This window comes from Chiloscyllium plagiosum, unplaced genomic scaffold, assembly GCF_037043375.1.
Source record: "Chiloscyllium plagiosum isolate Xiang-an unplaced genomic scaffold, Cpla_swu_hap1 HiC_scaffold_43, whole genome shotgun sequence".
NCBI lineage: Eukaryota > Metazoa > Chordata > Chondrichthyes > Orectolobiformes > Hemiscylliidae > Chiloscyllium > Chiloscyllium plagiosum.
The window spans coordinates 9519244-9544771 of NW_028270181.1; the positions used below are offsets into that span (position 1 = coordinate 9519244).

At 46.9% G+C, this 25528-nt stretch overlaps 1 protein-coding gene across 9 annotated transcripts in view; it reads right to left on the reverse strand.

The window, feature by feature from the left end:
- The window catches only part of LOC122541902 (PH and SEC7 domain-containing protein 1-like), a 210720-nt gene that overhangs the window by 92362 nt on the left and 92830 nt on the right, over window positions 1-25528 (reverse strand). For 4 of the 9 annotated variants that reach the window (XM_087982551.1, XM_087982553.1, XM_087982552.1 and 1 more), the window contains 2 exons: window positions 23067-23579; window positions 6001-6054 (listed from right to left, as the gene is read on the reverse strand). In XM_087982551.1, the coding sequence (XP_087838677.1) occupies window positions 6001-6054; window positions 23067-23579 (567 nt within the window). Of the gene's footprint in view, window positions 1-6000; window positions 6055-6263; window positions 6612-10476; window positions 11126-23066; window positions 23580-25528 lie in introns of those variants that run through there. The other 5 variants (XM_087982555.1, XM_087982557.1, XM_087982554.1 and 2 more) reach the window with 5 other exon arrangements.

A 25528-nucleotide genomic window follows, 5' to 3' on the forward strand; every position in this document is an offset into this window, starting at 1 on the left:
GGCTACATTCTAGAGTTCTGAGGGTGGTGGCTGAGGAAATAGTGGAGGCACTGAATGTGATCTTTCAAAAAAAACACTGGAGTCAGGGAAAGTCCCAGATGATTGGAAAATCGCTGCTGTAACCCCCTGGTTTAAGAAAGGATCAAGACAAAAGATGGAAAATTATAGGCCGATTAGCCTAACCTTAGTTGTAGGTAAAATTCTAGAATCCATCATTAAGGATGAGATTTCTAAATTCTTGGAAATGCAGGGTCGGGTTAGAACAAGTCAGCCTGGATTTAGTAAGGAGAGGCCTGACAGACCTGTTAGAACTCTTTGAAGAGGTAACAAGTAGGTTAGACCAGGGAAACCCAGTGGATGTTATCTATCTAGACTTTCAAAAGGCCTTTGATAAGGTGCCTCACGGGAGGCTGCTGAGTAAGGTGAGGGCCCATGGTGTTCGAGGTGAGCTACTGGCATGGATTAGGGATTGGCTGTCTGAGAGAAGGCCAAGAGTTGGGATAAAAGGTTCTTTTTCGGAATGGCAGCTGGTGACAAGTGTAGTCCCACAGGGCTCAGTGTTGGGGCCGCAGCTGTTCACGTTACATATTAATGATCTGGATGAAGGGACTGAGGGCATTCTGACGAAGTTTGCCGATGATACAAAGTTGGGCAGATAGGCAGGTAGTACTGAGGAGGTGGGGAGGCTGCAGAAAGACTTAGACAGTTTAGGAGAGTCATCCAGGAAATGGCTGCTGAAATTCAACATGAGCAAGTGAGAGGTCTTACACTTTGGAAAATACAGGCATGGACTATTTTTCAAATGGTGAGAAAATTCATAAAGCCAAAGTACAAAAGGGATCTGGGAGTGCTAATCCAGGATTCTCTAAAGGTTGATTTGCAGATTAAGTCCGTGATTAAGAAAGCAAATGTAATGTTGTCATTTATCTCAAGAGGATTAGAATACAAAAGCAGCGATGTGCTTCTGAGACTTTATAAAGCTCTAATTAGGCCCCATTTAAAATACTGTATCCAATTTTGGGCCCCAAACCTCCGGAAGGACATACTGGCACTGGAGTGTGTCCAGCGGAGATTCACACAGATGATCCCTGGAATGGTAGGCCTAACATACGATGAACAGCTGAGGATCCTGGGATTGTATTCATTAGAGTTTAGAAGATTGAGGGTGATCTAATAGAAACTTACAAGATAATGCATGGCTTAGAAAGAGTGGACGCTGGGAAGTTGTTTCTGTTAGGCGGAGAGACTAGGACCCATGGGCACAGACTTAGAATTAGAGGGGATCAATTTAGAATGGAAATGAGGAGACATTTCTTCAGCCAGAGAGTAGTGGGCCTGTGGAATTCATTGCCACGGAATGCAGTAGGGGCCGGGATGTTGGGTATCTTCTAGGCAGAGATTGATAAATTCTTGATCTCGGAAGGAATTAAGGGATACAGGGAGAGTGCGGTTAAGTGGAATTGATACGCCCATCAGCCATGATTAAATGGCAGAGTAAACTCGATGGGCCAAATGGCCTTGCTTCCACTCCTGTGGTCTTATGCCATAGGCCTTTTTCACTACCTTATCTACCTGCACTGCCACCTTTAGTGACCTGTGAACCTGCACAGCCATATCCTTCTGCATATTAATACTCCTAAGGGTTCTGCCATTCACTGTATAATTTTCACCTGTGCTTGACCTTCCAAAATGAATCACCTCACATTTGGCTGGATTAAACTCCATCTGCCATTTTTCTACCCATGCATCCAACTGATCGATATCCTGCAGTATCCTCAGACAATCCTCCTTACTATCCGCAACTCCACCAATCTTTGTATCATCTATAAACTCACTAATTAGACCAGCTATGTTTTCCTCCAAATCATTTATGTAGATCACAAACAGCAGAGGTTCCAGCACTGATCCCTGTGAATCACCACTAGTCACAACCCTCCATTTTGAAAAGCATCCTTCCACCGTTACCCTCTGTCTCCTATGACCAAACCAGTTCTGTATCCATCTTGCCAGCTCACCCCTTATACCATGTGACTTCACCTTTTCTACCAGTCTGCCATGACGGACTTTGTCAAAGACTTTAATGAAATCTATGTAGACATCATCAACCACTTTTCCCTCAATCATCTTTGTCACCTCCTCAAACAACTCGATCAAGTTATTGAGACGTGACCTCCCCACACAAAACCATGCTGTCTATCACCAATCAGTCTGTTTGCTTTTAAATGTATATAGATCTTACCCCTGAGAATCTTCCCTAATAATTTCCCTACGACTGACATAACTCTCACAGCCCTGTAATTTCCAGGATTATCCCTGCTACCCTTCTTAAACAATGGGACAACATTGGTTATTCTCCAGTCCTCTGTGACCTCACATGTGGCCAAAGAGGATATAAAGATATCTGTCAATGCTCCAGCAATTTGTTCTCTTGCCTCCTTCAGTATTCTGGGATAGATCCTACCAGGACCCAGACACTTACCTACCTTAATACTTTTTAAGACGCACAACACCTCTTCCTTTTTAACAACAACAGGAATGAGGTAGATTGTGAGTCGCACCCTAAAGAAAGAGATATGCTCCACCCATCCCTTCTCTTTGATGAATACCGACACAAAGTATTTGTTTAGGACTTCATCTGGTTCCACACACAGATTCCCTCCTTTACCCTTGAGTGGGCTAACCCTTTCCCTGGCTACCCTCTTATTTCTTACATATGTATGAAAAGCCTTGGGATTCTCCTTAATCTTGTTTGCTAATAACTTTTCATTACCACTTTTAGCTCTTTGAAATCCTTACTTATGATGATTAGATTAGATTCACTACAGTATGGAAACAGGCCCTTCGGTCCAACAAATCCACACCGACCCTCCAAAGAGCAACCCACCCAGACCCATTCCGCTACATTCACCCCTGACTAATGTATCTAACACTATGGGCAATTTAGCATGGCCAATTCACCTAACTTGCACATCTTTGGACTGTGGGAGGAAATCGGAGCACCCGGAGTAAACCCACACAGACATAGGGAGAACATGCAAACTCCACACAGACAGTTGCCTGAGGTGGGAATTGAACATGGGTCCCTGGCGCTGTGAGGCAGCAGTGCTAACCACTGAGCCATCGTGCTGCCCAACAAAGCGGTTGGAGTGAGAACAGTAATCACTCTGTCCCCAGGTGGTCTCAAACCACCAACCGTTCAGTTAACAGCTGAATGCGCTGACCAATTGCACCAAAGAGACTTATTTTCTTTCGTATTTTCCTTATATCAATCTGTCTCAAATATATTCATTGGCTGTACATCTCTATGACTGAACCTCCATACCTCTCTGGGGTCAAAAACTCTCCAAGCAAAGAAATTTCTCCTCATTTGCAACCTAAACGTTTACCGGTTATTCCAACATTTCGTCCCCTGGTTATAGACCCTCCTGCTTCCACAAAAGCCAAACGAAATGCCTACTCTGTCACAATTATTGATCCTTTAACAAATTCACCTCTCATTTTTATGATGTACAGAGAATATAGGCCAAATGCCTTCTTGGCTATCCCAGAGATCAGTCCTTGAATCATCAGTGCACTGTCTCTCATTTTCTTGTATTCATTTGTGTAATATGAGCATCACTGACTAAGCCAGCATTTATAGCCCGTCCCTAATTACCCAAGTAAGAGACAACAACAGTAAGTTTCCAGAACCACACCAAACCAGGTAGTTACAGAACATTTATGAGCAGGTATGGGTTTCTACAACATGGTTACTTTTAGCTTTTTACTGAATAATAAATTTCACCATCTACCATGGTGGAATTTAAACTGATGCCCAGAACTTTGATCTGGGATTCTGCAGTGCCAAACCATTGGATCACCATCACTCCATGATGGCAGGTTTACATCTCATGTTTTAATCAGCTGGGAGATACCCTTACACTACTGTGTTACTCACTGATACAAACAGCAAATGTATAAGGTGCTCACAGCTCAACAATGGATAAGACACGCAAACTAGCAAATCCATAGAGTACTCTCTTACACCAACACGACTAACAAAGGCAGCATTATCATCTCTTCTCAAGAATGAGGCCATTTATTAAAGATCTATTTTACAGATGCATTCGGATCTCCTCGAAAACTGAACAGAATCCAATTCATTAACCTTGGCGTCTCATTTTGTTTTCTGTTTATTTTACAGAGAGCTAGTTTGGTTTCAATATCCAGACCTTGATGACCTCCACAGGGGAACTAGATGAGAGGAGATATTAGACCTGACATTGGCAGGGCTACTTCATTAGACTGCACAATTGCAATAAACCTGCTTAATAATAAATTCAGCTTCATTCACTCTTCAACACACTCCCCCAAGAATTCTAAACAATGCTTAAAATGAGAAAAATCAGGAGAAAACACATTAAAGTACATCAAATATAAATTTTTTCTAGCTTTTTTTTAAGAAGGAAAAGTGGTAAAAATTCCACTTTTAGCAGAAGCCTGACTGAGTGACTTCTCTTTAATTCAAGGTCACGACAATGAGACTACACAAACTCTGGAAAAAACTTCAAGCTACGCTTGATGAAGGAGGAAATAAATTTCCCCTGCGCCAGTCCCCGGAGCAAATTTCTCTTGTGCCAGTCCTTGGGGAAAATTTGCCATGCAGCAGAATGAACCCTAATATTCGAAGAGACATTTTTAAAGCATCTGATTAGATTACTAACAAGACTCGGTAAATATCTCTAATATAGATGCTGCTGATGAAGGTTAAAAACATCATCTGTAATGGGACCACTTTATACACAGTATCTCAAAATTGTTCCTGGGCTCAGAGAGAATTTGCAGTGGGGACAGTCCTCAGACTAGTCTTGTTGTGTTGAATTGCTCATAACAAAACTATGATGTCTACCATGTTAAACTGGCAACTTAACTAACAGAGTGCAAGGATAATTTACCACCTTACGTTGTTCAGGAGGCAAAACAAAAGAGAAAGCTAAAACTATCCAATCTCCTAAAAGGTACGTTTTTCTCTCAGATTCAGATAGACATGGTCTCACCCAAAGATCAATCAACATCTAATCTTCTCTGCAGCGCAATCAAAAACTATATCAAGGTTGGGTTGTACCACAATAAATGCAAAGTATTGCAGATATCAGAGATCTGAAATTAAAAACCGGAGGCTGAACTTCCACAGAAGAATCATACTGGACACGAAACATTTACTCTGCTTCTCTCTTCATAGATGTTGCCCGAGCTGCTGTGTTTTTCCAGTTTAGACTTTAGGTTTAAATATGATCTTGTCCCTGGGGCTATCCAGGGAAAGGTCACACAGCAGTATTCTCTGACAAGGTAAACTCGCCACTGAATCGAATACTAGCCACTGCTAATTAAGACAGAGGTAAGGAGGAATTTCTCCTCCTGGAAATGCATGATTAATCATTGGGATTCTCTGCCCAGGTGAGCAGTTCTGAGGACACTGAACATATTCAAGGTTGCAAGCGACATTTTTTGTCAAATGAAGGAGTTGTGGGGGTCAGACAAGAAAGTGGAGTTAAAGCCACAATCAGCCATGATTTTACTTGATGGCATACTCAAAAGGGCTGAATGGCCCACTCCTGCTACCTTATGCCTTGATTTAACTATTGTACAAATCACTACTTGTTGCTTCACACTACAAGATGGTCCAATTTGGAATGCACTGCCTGGGACGTCGAAGCTGGACACAGGTCCAGCAGCAATCAGCTGACCAGAGGAGACTGAAGCCCAACTACATTTGTTATTGACTCCAAGTGAGGCGTTCAGGTGGTGATTCTCCTACATCTCACCACCCTGTGGATGAGGCCTGGGCCAGTCTGCAGAGAAACCTGTATCTACTTCACTGCAGTCTGGAGACCTGACCTTGATTCAGGCCCACACCTCTGTTCTTTCACCAGTGCCGGGCTCCCTGAAGCGTTTCCAAGTCCCTCTCACTGTAGGTTGCAGGATTCGGCCATCCTTCCTGACAGCTAGTGCCGTTCTCACCTGGGATCACACCTGGAGCTTCCTCTTCTCTCTCTTGCAATGGACCAGCAGCACCTGAAAAGTAAGGAATAGATTTGGGTTAAGGTGGATCATGGAGTGGAAGCGATCAACCACAATTAGATCACTGCAGCCCAAAGCTGTATCAATCATGATAATGCTGGTGAGAATGGACAGTGCAGTCATACTGAAACATATATGGCACATGAATTTTCACAAACAATGTAGCATGCACATGGTGGATGTGAAATAATTCAATCCCTTACCCAACCCCAGCACGTCCTCCTGTTTGTCACTTGGACCCGATGGTCCATCACAGATGGTCGCTCTATTCTCTCCACGTGGAGCAATGTCAAGGTCTTCTCCTCAGATCGGTCTCTTGATGTTTGATAATTCTTCCTTTGAGGACCTTTCTTTGATCCCAATTCTTCCTTGATCATCCTCATCTGAAGCCATTGCACACACAACAATTTCTTTGTGGGGTATTGGCTTAGGATAGAGAGGGGTTGGAGGAGCCTGGTTGAAGTAGGAGAGGGAGGTGGACAAGGATAGCAATTGGAGCACAGAGGTCTCATTTTCCTTTTGATGTTCCTCCACTGGCAGCTCAAATCTTCAACGTTTCCTATGTAGGGGATGGTCTGCAAATATTGACACACTCCCATGATCCTTTGTTAACATACTAGCCACTCTATTGCTGCTTAATAAAGAAAGGTTTCCTGCAATAATGGCAAATATTTACACTCTCCCATGATCCTTTGCAAACACTGACACATTCCCATGATCCTCTGCAGACACGCAGGAACTCCTATCTATATAGCGACCTACACTCAAGGACTGCATGCAAATATCGATCCTCTCCCAGGGCCCCTGGTCTAAAAGCATTGGCATCATTGCAGAAAGTGTTTCTTATCAAGCCACAACAGAACAGTTAGTAAGTAAAGAAAGATGCTAAAGTTATGGTAAAGTCACCACTGTCCTAGAGGACCGCACTCTCATTACGGAGACAGACAACTGGTGGTGGTTCAACCTGAGGGTCACCGTGCCTCAGGGGAGGGGAGACGTTGAGAAGCAGAGTCCTCCATAGTTACCTCAGCCAGGGTAGGATTTGAACCCACACTATTGGTTTCACTCTGTATCTCAAACTAGCAATTCAGCCATCCAAGCAAACTGACCCTGCGTAATAAAAATGCAGATGTCGCAGGTGCTCACACAATGCCTGGTATCTCCAATATTGGACATTGATTTCAAACACCAATGGAGTGAGCCACACTCTTCCATGTCTCATTCTACCTCTTGTGTAGCTGATGGGCAGTACAGATCAACACAAAGTAACAGTGACCCCTCCCTGTCCTGCTGCAAATACTCTGTGTGTGCATAAAATGCCTTACCTAATGGACATTGCTGAGGCACCATTCCTGATATCTTCAATGCACTATTGATCTTCAAGCAGTCTCCTATAGTGGAACCACTGAATGTAGGGCTAAATTCATCAAAGATCAAGAGACAGCACCTTCCAAACACACAACCTCCACCATCTAGAAAGACAAAGGCAGTGGATACTTGGGAACACCAAGTTGCAAGTTCCAATCTGATGCATTCAGCTATCCTGACTCGGAAATATATTAGCGTTCCTTCTGTGTCTTGGGCTAAAATCCTGGAACTCCCCCTGAGGGTATTGTGGGTCTATCTACAACAAATAGACTACAATGGCTCAAGAAGGTAGCTCACCACCTTCTCAGGGGGCAACTAGGGATGGGCAATAAATGCTGGCCCAGTCAGCAATGCTTACATCCCACTAATGAATTTAAAAAGTTATTTTCCAACCCATGAGAGTTAACCCTACCCCATTAAATAGCTTATTATTTAAGAGCTTACAGCCATTCATCCTATTGGATCTGTACTAGCTCCTCAAAGAAGCAATCTAATATTGTCCCACGTCAGTGAGGATGCTCCCTCCACCAGCTCAGTAGTTGAAGGTGGAATGTGATAAGGAGGGAACAAAAACTGAGACAACCCTACAAAAAGCGTTATTTGAGAACAGGCAGTCAACTCAGAGAAAGAGACTTTGGTATCGAAATTAAGTGGGGAGTAGTTCTCCAACATCATCAGTGCCATGACCTCGGCGCAGACCAGCAAGAGACAATTCTGACCAAATTGCGGAAGAACGTTAGGAGAGACCTTTGCAAAAAAATTCCATCGCTGTGAGCCCGGACTGGGATCACTGATCTAGAATTATTCTACGAGGACCCATCACACATTAGATTTATTTTAATTCACTCACAGGATGACGGCTAGGTTTATTGCCCATCCCTAATTGTTAAGGCCCCACCACATTGCTGTGGGTCTGGTGTCACATGTAGGCCAGACCAGGTAAGGATGGCAGATTCCTTCCCTAAAGGACATTAGTGAACCAGATGACAATCAACAATGCATTCATGGTCATCATTAGACCCTTAATTCCAGATTCTTTTTTTATTTAATTCAAATTCCACCATCTGCCATGGCGGGGTTGGAATCTGGGTCCCCAGAACATTAGCTGGGTCTCTGGATTAAATTACAGCAGCAATACCACTGGACCAACACCTCCCCAGGGTACAGAGAATGGCATAGACCAGATAGGCTGAGTGGCCTGCTTCTGTCTGCTCATTTTAATTCAAAGTCAGAAAGGAACGTAAGGAGTATGCAGCCAAAGGGTTTGGAAGTGAACGGGGGGTGGCAACAAGGAAAAGAATAACATTATTGATTGATGTAAAGTGCACTGATGATTAACAATACAATATATTCTCAATTAAACAGCAAGGGAATAGCACAGCTACATCAGAATGAAAGCATTTCTCAGAGAATTATCTCTGGGACATTGGCTCAGCTGGTTCTGAATATTGATTTTTCTTTTCTGTACACAGCAAGATCCCAGAGAGTTAAAATGACATCCCCTCTCCCACCCCCAGTTCATCCATCTTTTCACTCTGTCAGTCAAGCAAGGAATTCAAGACCCTTCCTCCTCAGGGATCCATGATTCCACTCAGGGGCAGCAGTTGTTTAACACAAGAGCCGCCACTTGCGTGAGAAATCAGGAATTAGGAGATAGAGTCAGCCATTCAGCCCCTCGTGCCTCCTTTGCCATTCGATAAGGTCATGGATGATCTGACATTGATCTCAACTCCACTTTCCTGCCCGCACCCCCGCTGTCACATCAGTCTTGACTCCCCTGTTGATCAAAAACGTATTGAGCTCAGCTATGAATATACAGTACACAACAACGCAATCTCTTCTGGGGAAGAGAATTCCACACTATCCCAGAGAAACGTTCCCTCCCAATCGCACTCTTCAATGGAAGAGCCTTAAATTTTTAAGCGCGTTCTTGGCTCCCCAACAGGGGGAAATATGCTCTCACAACCTGAAGACCATAAGACACAGGAAGAGAATTAGGCTATTCGATCCATCGAGTTTGCTCCACCATTAAATGCACTTCTGACAATACTCAACTCCATTTTCATCATAAACACTGATTCCCTTCCTGATTAGAAATCTGTTTATCTCAGCCTTGAATATATTTAAAATCATTAGCTTGACTGCCCTCTGCAGTAAAGAATTCTGCAGATTTACTCAGAGAAGAAATTCCTCCTCACCTCTGTCTGAAATGAGTGACTACTTTGTCTGAGATTGTGTCCTGTGGGGGGGGTCCTTGACTCACCCACAAGGGGAAACAGTTTCTCTGCATATATCCTGACAAATCTCCCGAAGAACCTTACATGTTCCAATAAGGTCACCTCTCATTTTTCTAAACTCCAATGAATTGAGGCCCAACCCACTCAACCTCACCATCCCCAGGATTATCCCAGTGAACCTCCAACATCAGTGAGCATATCATTCCTTAGAGAAGGGGATGTAACTGTTCACAGTATTCCAGCTGTGGCCTCACTACTGCTCTGTATAGAATCATCACAGAATCCCTACAGTGTGGAAGCAGGCCATTTGGCCCATTGAGTCCACACGGACCCTCCTGAACAGCATCCCAACCCAGCCCCATCCCATCCCTATAACCCTGCATTTCCCATGGCTAACCCACCCGGCCTACACATCGCCCAGACCCTATGGGCAATTTACCACAGTTTGAGATGATTTTCGATTTCCCTGATCTATTCCCTTTGAAAATAAAAGGTAATCACTCCATCTATTACCTGCTGAATTTGGGGAATTGATGGGCACTATTTATTGTGATTTCTGAAGGAGGATCTGCTGGTATTTCAATCGGGTCACCTCTGAGAGACTCCAATCAGCACAGGCCTGACCTACTGTACCTTTCCCCATCAGTTAACCCCTTCACTCCCAGGATCAGACAGCCTCCCAAGTCAATGGGCTCTTGCTATTTGCAACGGGGGAGGGGGGGGAGAGGCAAAGACAGCGGCTGCTGGACCCCAAAGGGTTAACAAAAGAAGTTGTGGGGGGGGGTGGGGGGGATGTTGCGTTGATACTCACAGCTCTCCCGCGTGTGGAAGATGTCCAGGCTGTTCTGGAAATTGCCAGCAACACAGGTTCCCTGCAGCATCAGCCATCACAGCAACAGCTCAGTCACTGCAAGACCTACTGGATCTCCAGGTTTTACTTCCCCCCCCCCAGCTCCCCCTACCTCCCCCTGGGGGGGTGTTGGGGGAGGGAGGGGGAAGAGACAAGTCTCCTCCTCTTGAGGTCTCCAAATCTGGGTTTACCAGGGGAGTGAGCTGCTGACATCGTTACAACGAACCTCCAGCTTTCTGTCTGTGTGTCTCTCCTTCAGTCCCGGCTGCTGCCCAGCAGCATGAGGCGCTGGGGGCTGGCTTCGGATCCGGACTCTCATGCTTTCTTTCTTTTTTTTGGGTTAAAATAAAAACCCCGTGACCTTGAAATCCTTCAGATTCCCGAGTGCCTTCGCCCCTCACAGTTGATCAGAGACCTCCCTCTGGAGCCCTCGGAGTTGAGAGAGCAGACCGGCATGTATTTTCTGTCTGTCTCTCTCTCTCTCCCAGATTGCCTCCTAGTTATATTTACTCTCTCTCTCTCTCATTTCAGCCTCTCTTTCAGTCTGCACCGGAGCTGATATCGCTGCTTCACTGAGCCTCCTTCTTGTAATAGTTACTCCTCCCTCCTGCCATGTCCTCTTGTCCAGGGAGCTCCTCAAATCCAAATACTGGGGCTACCCTCCTTAGTCTTTCCAAGGTAACTCGCTCCTTACAGTAATAGGTAAGTGGACCCTGCACCAATCTGGTTTTGCAACCCCCCCCCCCCCCCCCCACAAACACACACACACACCTACACCTGTCACCTTTCTCCTCTCTCTGTCAACATTTCCCTTTTTAATCAGATCTTCTGAGCAAAACTTCCTCCCCCGCCTCACTCCACTTGTACCACCCAGACTGTCAAGAAATCATCCCTCCTGTCAATTCTTTTATCACAAAAAATATAATTTATTAGTTACAAAGAAAAAAACTTGTGTCTACATTCACAGGTATCAAAGTTGTTCTGTCTGGTCTGTGCTGATCAAGAAAAACAAATATTGGAATTGGACATTCCCTGCAGTTCCAGAGACATTTCTTATTCAGGCAGGACATGTTGAACCAACAAAAGGGTCTTTAAGTTGCTCATTCTCAATCCTGCTGTAATCTCCCCTTCAGGCTGAAGAACAGGCTATATAAATCTCTCCTCTCTCTCTCTCTCTCTCTCTCCCCTTCCCCCACTCTAGTGTGACCTCGCCCAATCATTCAGCTATAATACTTCTGATCTCTCATATGATCCTGACAGAACGTGCAGTTGTTCCAAGACCTTGGAGCGACGAGAGAGAGTGATAATCTCATTGCTGGATAGATTCACTGCAGCAGATTGGGACTCAGACTGAGCCGCTGGGCATTTGAGGACTGTGCTTATGTTCCAACCTAGACCCCCACTGTAGTCCAGTACAGCACAGGAGGAGGTCACTCAGCCCATCAAGATCCTTAAGTAGAGAATCCAATTAGTCCCACTTCCCATTAGTTCAGTTGGCTGGATGGCTGTTTAGTGGTGCCATCAGGGTGGGCTCAATTCCCATCACTGACTGAGGTAACCCTGAAGGACTCTCCCTTACAACCTCAGCCCTCGCCTGAGGAACAGTAACCCTCAGTTACTGTTAAACTGCCACCAAATGAGAGAGCAGCCTCTGTGGTTTGCTTGGACAATGAGACTTTATTTTTAACCTGACTCTTTGCCCCTCAAAACTGACAGACGGAAGTTTTTAGTTTAAAATGTTCTGCCACGCTGCAACACGACAGTCTTGTCCTACACCGCAATACTCAGTAGCAGCAGTGTGTACCACCTACAAGATACACTGCAGAAATTCACCAAAGATCCTCACACTGCGCCTTCCAAACCCATGACCACTACCATCTAGAAGGACAGGGCACCAGATACATGGGAACACCACCCCCTGCAAGTTCCCCTCCGAGCCACTCACCATCCTGACTTGGAATATATCGCCGTCCCTTCACTGAGTCGAAATCCTGGAAATTCCCTCCCTAGAGGCATTGTGGGTCAACCCACAGCAGATGGACTGCAGTGGATTTAAGGCGGCAACTCACTCCCACCTTCTCAAGGGGCAACTAGGGACAGGGCAATAAATGCTGGGCCCAGCCAGTGCCACCCACATCCCACAGAGTAAATTTAAAAAAATACTTTTGGAATGGTGTTGATGAGATGTTGGCATCACTGCAAGGCCAGTATTTGTTGCCCATCCCTAAATACCCTTGAACCATGTGACTTGATAGGGCCTTTTCACAAGGCACTTGAGCCTCAAGCACGTTGTCTGCCAGTCTGGAGTCACATGTACAATCACATGGCGATGGTTGATTTCCTTCTGTCAAGTACATTAGGGAGCCAAATAACATATATAAAATATTGCAGATGCTGGGAATCAGAAATAAAAGCAGAAAGTGCTGGAGAAACACAAAAGGTCTGGCAGAGTCTGTGGCCAGAGGAACAGAGTTTCCATTTCAAGTCTAGCACCATGTTCAATTCGAAAGAGGCCGTATTGGACTCGAACTGTTAACTCTAATCCCCTCTCCGCTGACCCTGCCAGACCTGCTCGTGTTTCTCCAGCACTTTCTGTTCTCATTAGTGAGCTGAATGGCAATCATCACGGAGATTAGATTCCAGATTTTATGAACTGATTTTAAATTTCTCCAGCTGCTGTGCCTTCTGTGCTGCTCTGGTCTACATGCTCCCACAGAATTAACCTGGATTCGTAGTTCAGCGATATAACCACTTAGGCATCATCTCTCAGTCCCCTCATGCAGGAAAATGCCACCTGTCTTTTGACACCAGTAAGCCCAAGATCTGTGAGCTGGGGAGCAATTATCAGCGTTTTACCAAATGCTTCACCTATTTGGAATGTCACATACCTTTAACCTGCAAATAGCAAATCATTAACCAGCGTTTGCAGAACACATTCCACAGAAGGGGGCCTTGGATGATTTTGTCCTTGCAACCAAAATGATTTTGAGCCCTTGTGAGTGATTTCAAAAAGATATACTTGTTTTACTTAGTCATAGACATGTACAGCATGGAAACAGACCCTTCGGTCCAACCCTTCCATGCCGACTAGATATCCCAATCCAATCTTGTCTTACAATAATTTATGTGTAGGTCATTTTGGAAGGGGGTCAGTTGGTTGGACAGCTGGTTTGTGATGCCGAGTGATGCCATAGCGTGGGTTCGATTCCCGCACCAGCTGAGGTTACCATGAAGGACTGTCCTTTTCAACCTCTCCCCTTGCCTGAGGTGTGGTGACCCTCAGGTTAAATCATCACCTGTCGCCTCTCTCTCTCTCTCATGAGAGAGCAGCCCCGCAGTCTGGTAACTTATAGCAACTTTAACTTTTACTGTGAAAGGTTTTAAGAGTCAAGTGTTCAAGTCCTGATTTTAGGTAAATGTGCCCAGCAAGAATGAGTTACCCATTCACAGGATGTTACACCATGCACAGAGTCTCATTAGAACAGGAAAATACAGACAACAATCAATATCCCAGGGATAGGGGAGGGAGAGGCAGGCTGCTTTTCTTGGCTGTTTATCGTGGGGTTTTTTTTTAAAAAAGGGTTTCCTTTTCCGATAGGGCTGTGTACTGTTAGGGCTTAGGTTTTCAAAGACGTCACTTTCAAATTCCTAAGCAGACAGCGCTAACATAAGTTAGACGCTCATTGCCTTAATCAGCTGCACAAACATTGGAAGGCCCATGTCAATGTGCAATTTTAATTCCGATCCCCCATGAAAACATAGGAGTTGCGCTTTTGGAACATAGGAACAAGAGGAGGCCATTCAGCCCCTTGAGCCGGCTCCGCTGTTTTATACGATTATAAGGCTGATTAAGCACTTCACTGACTTTTACCCAAACTACCCCCATAACCACTGGTAATCCGAAACCTATCAATCTCTACCTTAACCAGACTCAAAGGCTGACCTTCCACAACCCTCTGTTGTAGAGAATGCCAAAAGTTCACAACAGCTTGATTAAAATAATTGCTCCTCATCTCAGTCCTAAATGGTTTGAAAGCTCTTGACTTTAAGTTGTGTCCCTGGTTCCAGACTCCCCCCAGCCAGGAGAAACAGCTTACCTGCATCGACTGTGCCTATCCCCTTAATGTGTTTCAAGGACACCATAAGAAATTAGAACAGGAGTAGATTCCTGATGAAGGGCTTTTGCCCGAAACATCAATTTTCCTGCTCCTCGGATGCTGCCTGAACTGCTGTGCTTTTCCAGCACCACGAATCCAGAATCTGGTTTCCAGCATCTGCAGTCATTGTTTTTACCCATTTGGCCTATTGAGCCTGCTCCACCATTCAATAAGGTCGTGGCCAATCCAATGCTCCTCACATTCACTTTCCTGCCCTTTCCCATAACCCTCGATTCCTCAGCATGATCGAGGATCGATCTATAGATCATTTCTCATGCTTTGAAGTTATGGAGAATACAGGCCCAGTTCACCCAGTCTTTCCTCATGCGAAAGTCCCGCTATCCCAGGAACAAGTCTGATGACCCTTCATTGACCTGTCTCTATGGAAATAAAGGACCCTGCTGAATAAGGAGATAAAAACTGTACGCACGTCTCCATGTTTGGGCAGCATCTGCATAAAGTACCACATCCAGTAAAGCTGGTACTGCATGTACAATGACACCAAAGTACTGGTCTCCTACAGGTGCCATAACTATTATGACCGACACCATGGTCAGTGCTACAGACCTCATAACTAGTACTGGTGTCACAACCAGTATTACGAGTGGCACAACCAGTATTACTGGTACCATTCCCAGTATGACTGGCTTGCAAATTATACTGGTACACTGGCGCTCAAATACCATTGTATATTAGATTTCCACCTGTGCCAATATTACTATTTTTATTCCTCTTGGTGGTGGTTCTATGAACCCACCTGCTCTTGACAGGCAGATCACGGTTAAAATTTGGGCCTAAACTAGGAGATTGGAATCACCACTACGTCAAGCTAGTTGGGCCAACCAATTGGGTTTTGCATGGAAAACCGGGAGTTCCCGGATTCATTTTGTGCACCAGTTTTTCCAAGAGCAGGAACCTGTCAGTCATGTGACTGCATTCAGAACCTAGGGCCTGAACAACTACCCAGAGGGATAAACCACCACCACATAACCATCAATAGGTGGGAATGAATCTACCTGGTCCTGCTGGAGCTCTATTTTGAAGTGTACTATGTCTGACTGACTTTCCTTCTGGACATTTCAGACACTGAAATGTTCAAATCCCACCCTATCAATTTGAGAATTGGAATTCAATTTTAAAAACAAACTAAACTAGACAAAAAGCAATAAAAGAGACATGACAAAGCTGTCAGACCAGTGTAAGACCCAGTGTATTGTCCTTTAGTGAAAGAAACCTGTAGTTGGCACCCTCTCAGGCCTGTATACATGCCAATGCCAATACAGTTCACTCTCACCTTAAATGACGTCTTCACTTGTAAATAGAAGTAGTCACAATAGTCCCTGCAGACCAGAGGGGCTGCTCTCTCATTAGAGAGACACAACTGATGGGGAGTTTACCCTGAGGGTCACCATACCTTAGGCAAGGGGAGAGGTTGAGAAGGTGGAACCTTCATGGTGGACCTGGTGAAGAGCTGTTAATGAAATGGATATCTGTTGAGCAAAAGAGCTAGGGCACAGGATAGTACCGCCAGCAACAGCTGTGAAGAGGGAAATATTTTATACTTAGGGGTCACTTTTTCACAACTGAAAATAAGAGAAGTTTTTTTCTCTCTGAGAGAGAGAGTTGTAAGGTTCTATCACCACTTTGACAGCAAGACTAGGAATAGCTAATAAATGCCAGCCATGCTCACATCCTGACAATTGACTTGTTTTAAGTAAAACTGGCACTGCATGCACAACGACACCAAAGTACTGGTCTCCTACGGGTGCCATAACTATTACGACCAGCAACAATTACTGGTGCCACAACCAGTATTACAAGTGGCACAACCTGTATTACTGGCTTTACAGACTTGAGAATTATACTGGTACATTGGCACTCAAATACCATTGTGTATTAGATTTCATCATTAAATGCCAGCCTTCTTAAATTATACTCACAACTCACCAGGCTGGAATCTGATCTCAAGGATACTAGTATAAAACCCACTACTGAAATGAACACCATTCACTACACAAAGTGTACATTTTGAGCAACAAAAATGATTATTAAGACCATAGATCATAGGAGCAGAAGTAGACCATTCAATCCACTGTGTCCAGTCCACCATTCAATAAGATGATGGAGGACTATGGCAAATTTACCTTTATTTAATTTACTACACCACTTACCTGCCTTTTCCTCATAACAGTCAAAACTCTTCCTGATTAAAAGCAGCACGATAAATTGAAGTGAACAGATGTCTTTATTTCTTTACTCTTTTATGGACTGTGGACATCACTGACAAGGCCAGCATTCGTTATCTGTCCCTAACTGCCCTCCAACCGAGTGGTCACTTCCAGAGGGGCAACTAGGAGTCAACTCTGTTGTTGTGTCACCACAGTCTTACCAGACCATAGGGGCTGCTCTCTCATTAGAGACGGAAGCAACTGGTGGTGATTTAACCCGAGGATCACCAGACCTCAGGTGAGGGAAGAGGTTGAGAAGGAGAGTCCTTCATGGTAACCTCAAACCAGTGATGGGAATTGAACCCACGCTGTTGGCATCACACTGTTCTGTAAACCAACCATCCAACCAACTGACCTTAACCGATTCCCTCAGGGGTCAACTGCTTGGTCCTGACAAAATAGGTGTGGAAAGGATGCTTCCTCTCAGAGAGGATGAGGGGACACAGTTTTAAAATTAGGCATCATCCTTTGAGAACAGAGAAAAAAAAAGGGGGAAATTCTTTTTCTTAGAGAGTTGAGCGAAATTGGAACTCTCAGACTGAAAAGATTGTGGGAGGGGAATCATTGAACATCCTCAAGGCAGGGGTAGATTGATTTTGTGCTGGACAAGAACGTAAGGTCATCAGGGAGATTAGATGGGAATGTAGAATTCAAAACCATTAACAGATCAGCCATGGTTTTACTCATTGGCAGAGCTGACTTGAGGGGTTTACTTCCACTCCCAATTCATACGTATATATACTGCGGTGGTCTGGGATTACATGTAGGCCAGACCAAGCAGTTCCTTACAGTTCCCCATGGCTAGTCCACCTAGCCTGCATATCCCTGGACACTATGGGCAATTTACCATAGCCAGTCTATCTGGCCTGTACATCTTTGGACAGTGGGAGGAAACTGGACCACCCAGAGGAAATCCACGCAGACACAGGGAGAATGTGCAAACTCCTCACAGACAGTCACCCAAAGGTAGAATCGAATCCGTTACCCTGGCACTGTGAGGCAGTAGTGCTAACCACTGAACCACCATGGTGCCCCAAATGCTGCCTGAGCTGCTGAGATTTCCTGGCAATTTCAATTTCGGTCCCAGAGCTTTTGCCTTGTTCTAGTCGAGGGATATTACCACTAAGGCACCATCTCTCCCAACACAGATAGAAGTTAATAATAAATAAGGGTACACAATTACACAGGCCATCATTAAAGTGAATACAATAACTATAATTTGGTCATAAGACATTTGCTGTTATCTCAAACTTAGTTAAATGTTGCACAACAATGAAAGGCATTGATAACATTAAAAGCAATGTAAAATTCAACAGAGGTACATTGTGAAGGGACCTGGTGAAAAGTTGTTAATGAAATGGATACCAGTTGAGCAAACAGAGGTGGGGCACCAGGAAATATCACCAGCAAGAACCAGAAAGACAGAACAGATTCAAGTTTAGAGGACTCCTTTTCAGGACAGAGATTAAGAGGTTTAATCCTCTGAGAGGGTTGTGAGAATTTGGAACTATCTGCCTCAGATGGCAGTGGAGGTGGTATCATTGAATATTTTGAGACCAAGCGAGAGAGAGAGAGAGAGACGGGGAGAGAGAGAGAGAGAGAGACAGGGAGAGAGAGAGACGGAGAGAGAGAGAGAGAGGGGGGTGGAGAGAGAGAGAGACAGAGAGAGAGGGAGACAGAGAGAGAGAGAGAGGGAGACAGAGAGAGAGAGAGGGAGACAGAGAGAGAGAGGGAGACAGAGAGAGAGAGAGAGAGACAGAGACAGAGAGAGAGAGGGAGACAGAGAGAGAGAGGGAGAGAGAGAGAGAGAGAGAAAGCAAGCATGAGAGAGACAGAGTTAACATTTCAAATCCAACGACCCTTCTTCATAAGTATTCTTAACTCTGCTTTTTCTCTCCACTCAGTTCAGGTCTCCCTCTGGGGCTCATATGCAAAATAACAAGGGCAGGTTGCTTTGTTGCCAGTGTGATAGTCAATCCAGTAATCTCAATGTCAAGGCATTGGTGATGAATCCCTGAGTGGTGGGGTGGAATCACTGAGAATGGATCAGGAAATCTCTCAGATATTAATGTACCTCCAAAGTGCCACCCCTGCCACAAGAGAATCTTCTGGCAGGCACCAGTGGCCCTGATAAAATGCCAAAAATGATTGGCAAGTCAGTTGGGCCCAGTACTAATACAAGGTTGAAACTTTATTGCTGGAACAGCACAGCAGGTCAGGCAGCATTCAGGGAACAGGAGATTCGACGTTTCGGGCACTGGCCCTTCTTCAGGAATGAGCAGAGAGTGTTCAGCAGGAGAAGATAAAAGGTAGGGAGGAGGGACTTGGAGGAGGGGAGTTGGAAATGTGATAGGTGGAAAGAGGTCAAGGTGAGGGTGATAGGTCGGAGTAGGGTGGAGGCGGAGAGGTCAAGAAGAAGACTGCAGGTCAGGAAGGCGGTGCCGGGCTGGAAGGATCCGGCTGAGACAAGGTGGGGGGAGGGGGGATGAAGAAACTGGTGAAGTCCAAGTTCATCCCCTGCGGTTGGAGGGTTCCCAGTCGGAAGATAAGACGCTCCTCCTCCGACCGTCGGGTTGTTGTGGTTTGGCGGTGGATGAGTCCAATGACCTGCATATCCTCGGTGGAGTGGGAGGGGGAGTTGAAATGCTGTGCCACAGGTTGGTTGGGTTGGTTCGTCCGGGTGGCCCAGAGGTGCTCCCTGAATCGCTCCGCAAGTAGGCGGCCTGTCTCCCCAATATAGAGGAGGCCACACCGGCTGCAGCGGATGCAGTAGATGATGTGGGTGGAGGTGCAGGTGAATCTGTGGCGGATATGGAAGTTTCCCTTGGGGCCTTGGAGAGAAGTGAGGGGGGAGGTGTGGGCGCAAGTGTTGCACCTCCTGCGGTTGCAAGGGAAGGTGCCGGGAGTGGTGGTTGGGTCGGTGGGGGGTGTGGATCTGACAAGGGAGTCGCGGAGGGAGTGGTCTCTACGGAAAGCTGATAGGGGAGGGGAGGGAAATATATCCTTGGTGCTGGGGTCTGTTTGGAGGTGGCGGAAATGACGGCGGATGATGCGCTGTACATGGAGATTGGTGGGGTGGTAGGTGAGGACCAGTGGGGTTCTGTCCTGGTGGCAGTTGGAGGGGCGGGGCTCAAGGGCGGAGGAGCGGGAAGTGGAGGAGATGCGGTGGAGGGCACCGTCGACCACGTCAGGGGGGAAATTGCGGTCCTTGAAGAAGGAGGCCATCTGTGTTGTACGTATTTTGAACTGGTCCTCCTGGGAGCAGATGCGGCGGAGACGAAGGAATTGGGAGAATGGGATGGCGTTTTTACAGGGGGCAGGATGGGAGGAGGTGTAGTCCAGGTAGCTGTGGGAGTCGGTAGGTTTGTAGTAGATGTCCGTGTTGATACGGTCGCCTGAGATAGAAACAGAAAGGTCTAGGAAGGGGAGGGAGGAGTCCGAGACTGTCCAGGTGAATTTGAGGTCGGGGTGGAAGGTGTTGGTGTAGTGGATGAACTGTTCAACCTCCTCGTGGGAGCACGAGGTAGCGCCGATACAGTCATCAATGTAGCGAAGAAAAAGATGGGGGGTGGGGCCAGTGTAGTTGCGGAAGATGGATTGTTCCACATACCCTACGAAGAGGCAGGCATAGCTGGGGCCCATGCGGGTGCCCATGGCTACTCCTTTTGTTTGGAGAAAGTGGGAGGATTGGAAAGAAACGTTGTTCAGGGTGAGGACCAGTTCGGTCAGTCGAAGGAGGGTGTCGGTGGAAGGGTACTGGGTGGTACGGCGGGAAAGGAAGAAGCGGAGTGCTTTGAGTCCTTCGTGATGGGGGATGGAGGTGTACAGGGACTGGATGTCCATGGTGAAGATGAGGCGTTGGGGACCGGGGAAGCGGAAATCCTGGAGGAGGTGGAGGGCGTGGGTGGTGTCACGAACGTAGGTGGGGAGTTCTTGGACTAATGGGGACAGGACCGTGTCGAGGTATGCCGAGATGAGTTCGGTTGGGCAGGAGCAGGCTGAGACGATGGGTCTCAGTCCCTGTACACCTCCATCCCCCATCACGAAGGACTCAAAGCACTCCGCTTCTTCCTTTCCCGCCGTACCACCCAGTACCCTTCCACCGACACCCTCCTTCGACTGACCGAACTGGTCCTCACCCTGAACAACTTTTCTTTCCAATCCTCCCACTTTCTCCAAACAAAAGGAGTAGCCATGGGCACCCGCATGGGCCCCAGCTATGCCTGCCTCTTCGTAGGGTATGTGGAACAATCCATCTTCCGCAACTACACTGGCCCCACCCCCCATCTTTTTCTTCGCTACATTGATGACTGTATCGGCGCTACCTCGTGCTCCCACGAGGAGGTTGAACAGTTCATCCACTACACCAACACCTTCCACCCCGACCTCAAATTCACCTGGACAGTCTCGGACTCCTCCCTCCCCTTCCTAGACCTTTCTGTTTCTATCTCAGGCGACCGTATCAACACGGACATCTACTACAAACCTACCGACTCCCACAGCTACCTGGACTACACCTCCTCCCATCCTGCCCCCTGTAAAAACGCCATCCCATTCTCCCAATTCCTTCGTCTCCGCCGCATCTGCTCCCAGGAGGACCAGTTCAAAAATCGTACAACACAGATGGCCTCCTTCTTCAAGGACCGCAATTTCCCCCCCGACGTGGTCGACGGTGCCCTCCACCGCATCTCCTCCACTTCCCGCTCCTCCGCCCTTGAGCCCCGCCCCTCCAACTGCCACCAGGACAGAACCCCACTGGTCCTCACCTACCACCCCACCAATCTCCATGTACAGCGCATCATCCGCCGTCACTTCCGCCACCTCCAAACAGACCCCAGCACCAAGGATATATTTCCCTCCCCTCCCCTATCAGCTTTCCGTAGAGACCACTCCCTCCGCGACTCCCTTGTCAGATCCACACCCCCCACCGACCCAACCACCACTCCCGGCACCTTCCCTTGCAACCGCAGGAGGTGCAACACTTGCGCCCACACCTCCCCCCTCACTTCTCTCCAAGGCCCCAAGGGAAACTTCCATATCCGCCACAGATTCACCTGCACCTCCACCCACATCATCTACTGCATCCGCTGCAGCCGGTGTGGCCTCCTCTATATTGGGTAGACAGGCCGCCTACTTGCGGAGCGATTCAGGGAGCACCTCTGGGCCACCCGGACGAACCAACCCAACCAACCTGTGGCACAGCATTTCAACTCCCCCTCCCACTCCACCGAGGATATGCAGGTCATTGGACTCATCCACCGCCAAACCACAACAACCCGACGGTCGGAGGAGGAGCGTCTTATCTTCCGACTGGGAACCCTCCAACCGCAGGGGATGAACTTGGACTTCACCAGTTTCTTCATCCCCCCTCCCCCCACCTTGTCTCAGCCGGATCCTTCCAGCCCGGCACCGCCTTCCTGACCTGCAGTCTTCTTCTTGACCTCTCCGCCTCCATCCTACTCCGACCTATCACCCTCACCTTGACCTCTTTCCACCTATCACATTTCCAACTCCCCTCCTCCAAGTCCCTCCTCCCTACCTTTTATCTTCTCCTGCTGAACACTCTCTGCTCATTCCTGAAGAAGGGCCAGTGCCCGAAACGTCGAATCTCCTGTTCCCTGGATGCTGCCTGACCTGCTGTGCTGTTCCAGCAATAAAGTTTCAACTTTGATCTCCAGCATCTGCAGACCTCACTTTCTCCCAGTACTAATACAACAACTACTACAACAACTACTACAACAACTTGTGTTTTTATAGCGCCTCTGATATTGTAAAGTGACCCAAGGCCTTTCACAGGAACTTGATCAAACTGAGAGAGAATCTGGGGAGATGGGGTTCCTGCGGACAGAGCCAGCAACGGAGAAGCGATGGAAGTCAGGGACACGCAGGAGCCCAGTGCTGGAGAAGCACAACCTCAGAAAGTTATTGGGCCTGAGGAAGCGGGGGTGGAGGGAGGTTATGCGAGGCCATGAAGGGATTTTGAACATTTAGTGTTCAAAATGGACAGTGGGAGGAACCTAGAGCATCCAGAGGAGACCCAGGTGGACACGGGGAGAATGTACAAACTCTGCTGCATTGAGCCTAGAGTGACACAAATGAGCCATCCCAGTCTATGATGAACTCTGAAGCCAACAACGTGCTAAATTTGAAGAGGTTTGTGGCCTACCTTGAGGAATACTCTGACTTTGGTTCATCGTCTCCGATTTCAAGCGCTCTTTTGAGCAGGTTGCCCTCCGCATAGAGCTGGCACCTGGTGAGAGTGTTCTCAGATTTACTGTAGCCCACCATCGGACTGACCCCCAGCTTCCTCTCCGCTCTGGTTGCCTTGCACCCGGGGCTGTCTGGCCAATCAGAGGCCTTGGCTGAATTTGTGCGACACTCGCCATCAGCACTTGACCACTCCTCCTCAATCAGCCGGGCGTTCTCTTTAATCTGGACCTGGATTTCGGAAGTCAGGCTTGGAAAGTCAAAGGTGAAATAATTCCCCTGGTTCCTGCTGGGAGAAGGCAGGGTTTCCACGGAGTCCAGGCTGGTGTAAGAGGTGCCTTTGTCACGGTGGGACTCCAGGATCGATTCAAATTGCTTGCTGAAGGTGTCAGTGCCTTCTTCAGACAGGCTCCGTTCAATAGGAATTGTAGCAACCGGTGGAAGCAGATTCTTTACCTCTACCTCCGGTGACCTGCAGGTGGAGAACCCGAATACAATAAAATAGCATGAGCAGAATTATACACAACATTATGGAGACCATGTCAAGAATTGGGGGAATGGTTTCTTCAATAAGAGAGTTAGTTGCATTGAAGTCAAGAGTGCGGCGCTGGAAAAGCACAGCAGGTCAGGCAGCATCCGAGGAGCAGGAGAGTCGACATTTCAGGCCAGAGCTCATCATCAGGAATGAGGCTGGGAGCCTCGGGGGGTGGAGAGATCTTTTGCCTGATTCTCCTGCTCCTCGGATGCTGCCTGACCTGCCGTGCTTTTCCAGCACCACTCTCTAGACTCTAATCTCCAGCATCTGCAGTCCTCATTTTCATCTTATTTGCAGTGAAGGAAGTTCTCATGAAGATTTGCTCAGCTGACTCCGGGTAAAGTGGTTTATCTTGTGAAGAATGCAAGAACCAGAAGCGGGAGTAGGCCATTCAGCCCATCAAACCTGCTCCACCATTCAATACAATCATTGTTGATCTCACCTCAGCATCAACACCACTTTCCTACCTACTCTCCATAACCCAGAAGTGATGGAGGCTGGTACAATTACAACATTAAAAAGGCATCTGGATGGGTATATGAATAGGAAGGGTTTAGAGGGAAATGGGCCAAGTGCTGGCAAATAGGACCAGATTAATTAAGGATATCTAGTCGGCATGGATGAATTGGACCAAAGGGTCTGCTTCTGTGCCTCCCCTTTATCCTAAAACTGTAATGTTTTGTTTTAAATTGCCTCATGGAGGGGGTGGGGAGAAACATCCTCTCTACATCTACTTTGTCAATCCTCTTTAGCACTGTATCGACCGGAATTAGATCGCCTCTCATTCGTCCAAACTCTGGAGAGAGAGTACAGGCCTAAAATATTCAACTCTGCTCATAAGACAAGCTTCTCATCGCTGGGATTAATCTAGCAAACCCAGCAGGCAAGGCTGAGTGGGTTGGGCCCACACTCATTGAAGTCTGGAAGAACAGGGGGTGATTGTATAGAAATATTTTAAGAATCCCTGGACAGTGTAAGTGCTGGGAGGACATTTTCCTGGTGGAAGAAACCAAAACAGAGACACAGTTTCAAAGTAAAGTGCCTTCCATTGAAGGTGGAGATAAGAAAGAAGCAGTAGCAGTGACTAATCAGTCAGCCTCTTGAATAGCATGTGCTCTGCATTGTGCACATGGAAGCCACTTTTATTTTAAATTTCACACACACACACACACACACACAGAGTTCGGTTTTGAACAGTAGCATATCAAGAATACAAACAAACATTGGAGTTTGACTCTATCCAAACAAACCAAAAGCATCTTTTACTTGAACCAGACTATATCTATATGCATTTGAGGCACCAGGAGGGTCTATTAACTGCACAGACCCTCATTTGCCTTCAGCAGAAAGACCTCAGACAGTAGTCTTTCCCCACCGCGCCCTCACGGCAGCTGCCCCAACCTTTACTGCATCCTTCAGCATGTAGTCCCGCACCTCGGAATGTGCCAGTCTGTGACACTTATTCGAGGTGAACCCCTTGCTCTGAAGACCAACAGGTTTCGGGTACACAGAGACCCTTGAGGTCTGCGCAGAAGGGAAGACAATGAAAGGAAATACTGCTCTCAAGCCTGCCCCAATGTCCCATAAGCTCATGATGGTCTGCCCCAATGTTCCATAAGCTCATAATGGCCTGCCCCAATGTTCCATAAGCTCATGATGGTCTGCCCCAATGTTCCATAAGCTCAAGATGGTCTGACCCAATGTCCCATAAGCTCATGGTGGTCTGCCCCAATGTCCCATAAGCTCATGGTGGCCTGCCCCAATGTTCCATAAGCTCATGATGGTCTGCCCCAATGTTCCATAAGCTCATGATGGTCTGCCCCAATGTTCCATAAGCTCATGATGGTCTGCCCCAATGTTCCATATGCTCAAGATGGTCTTACCCA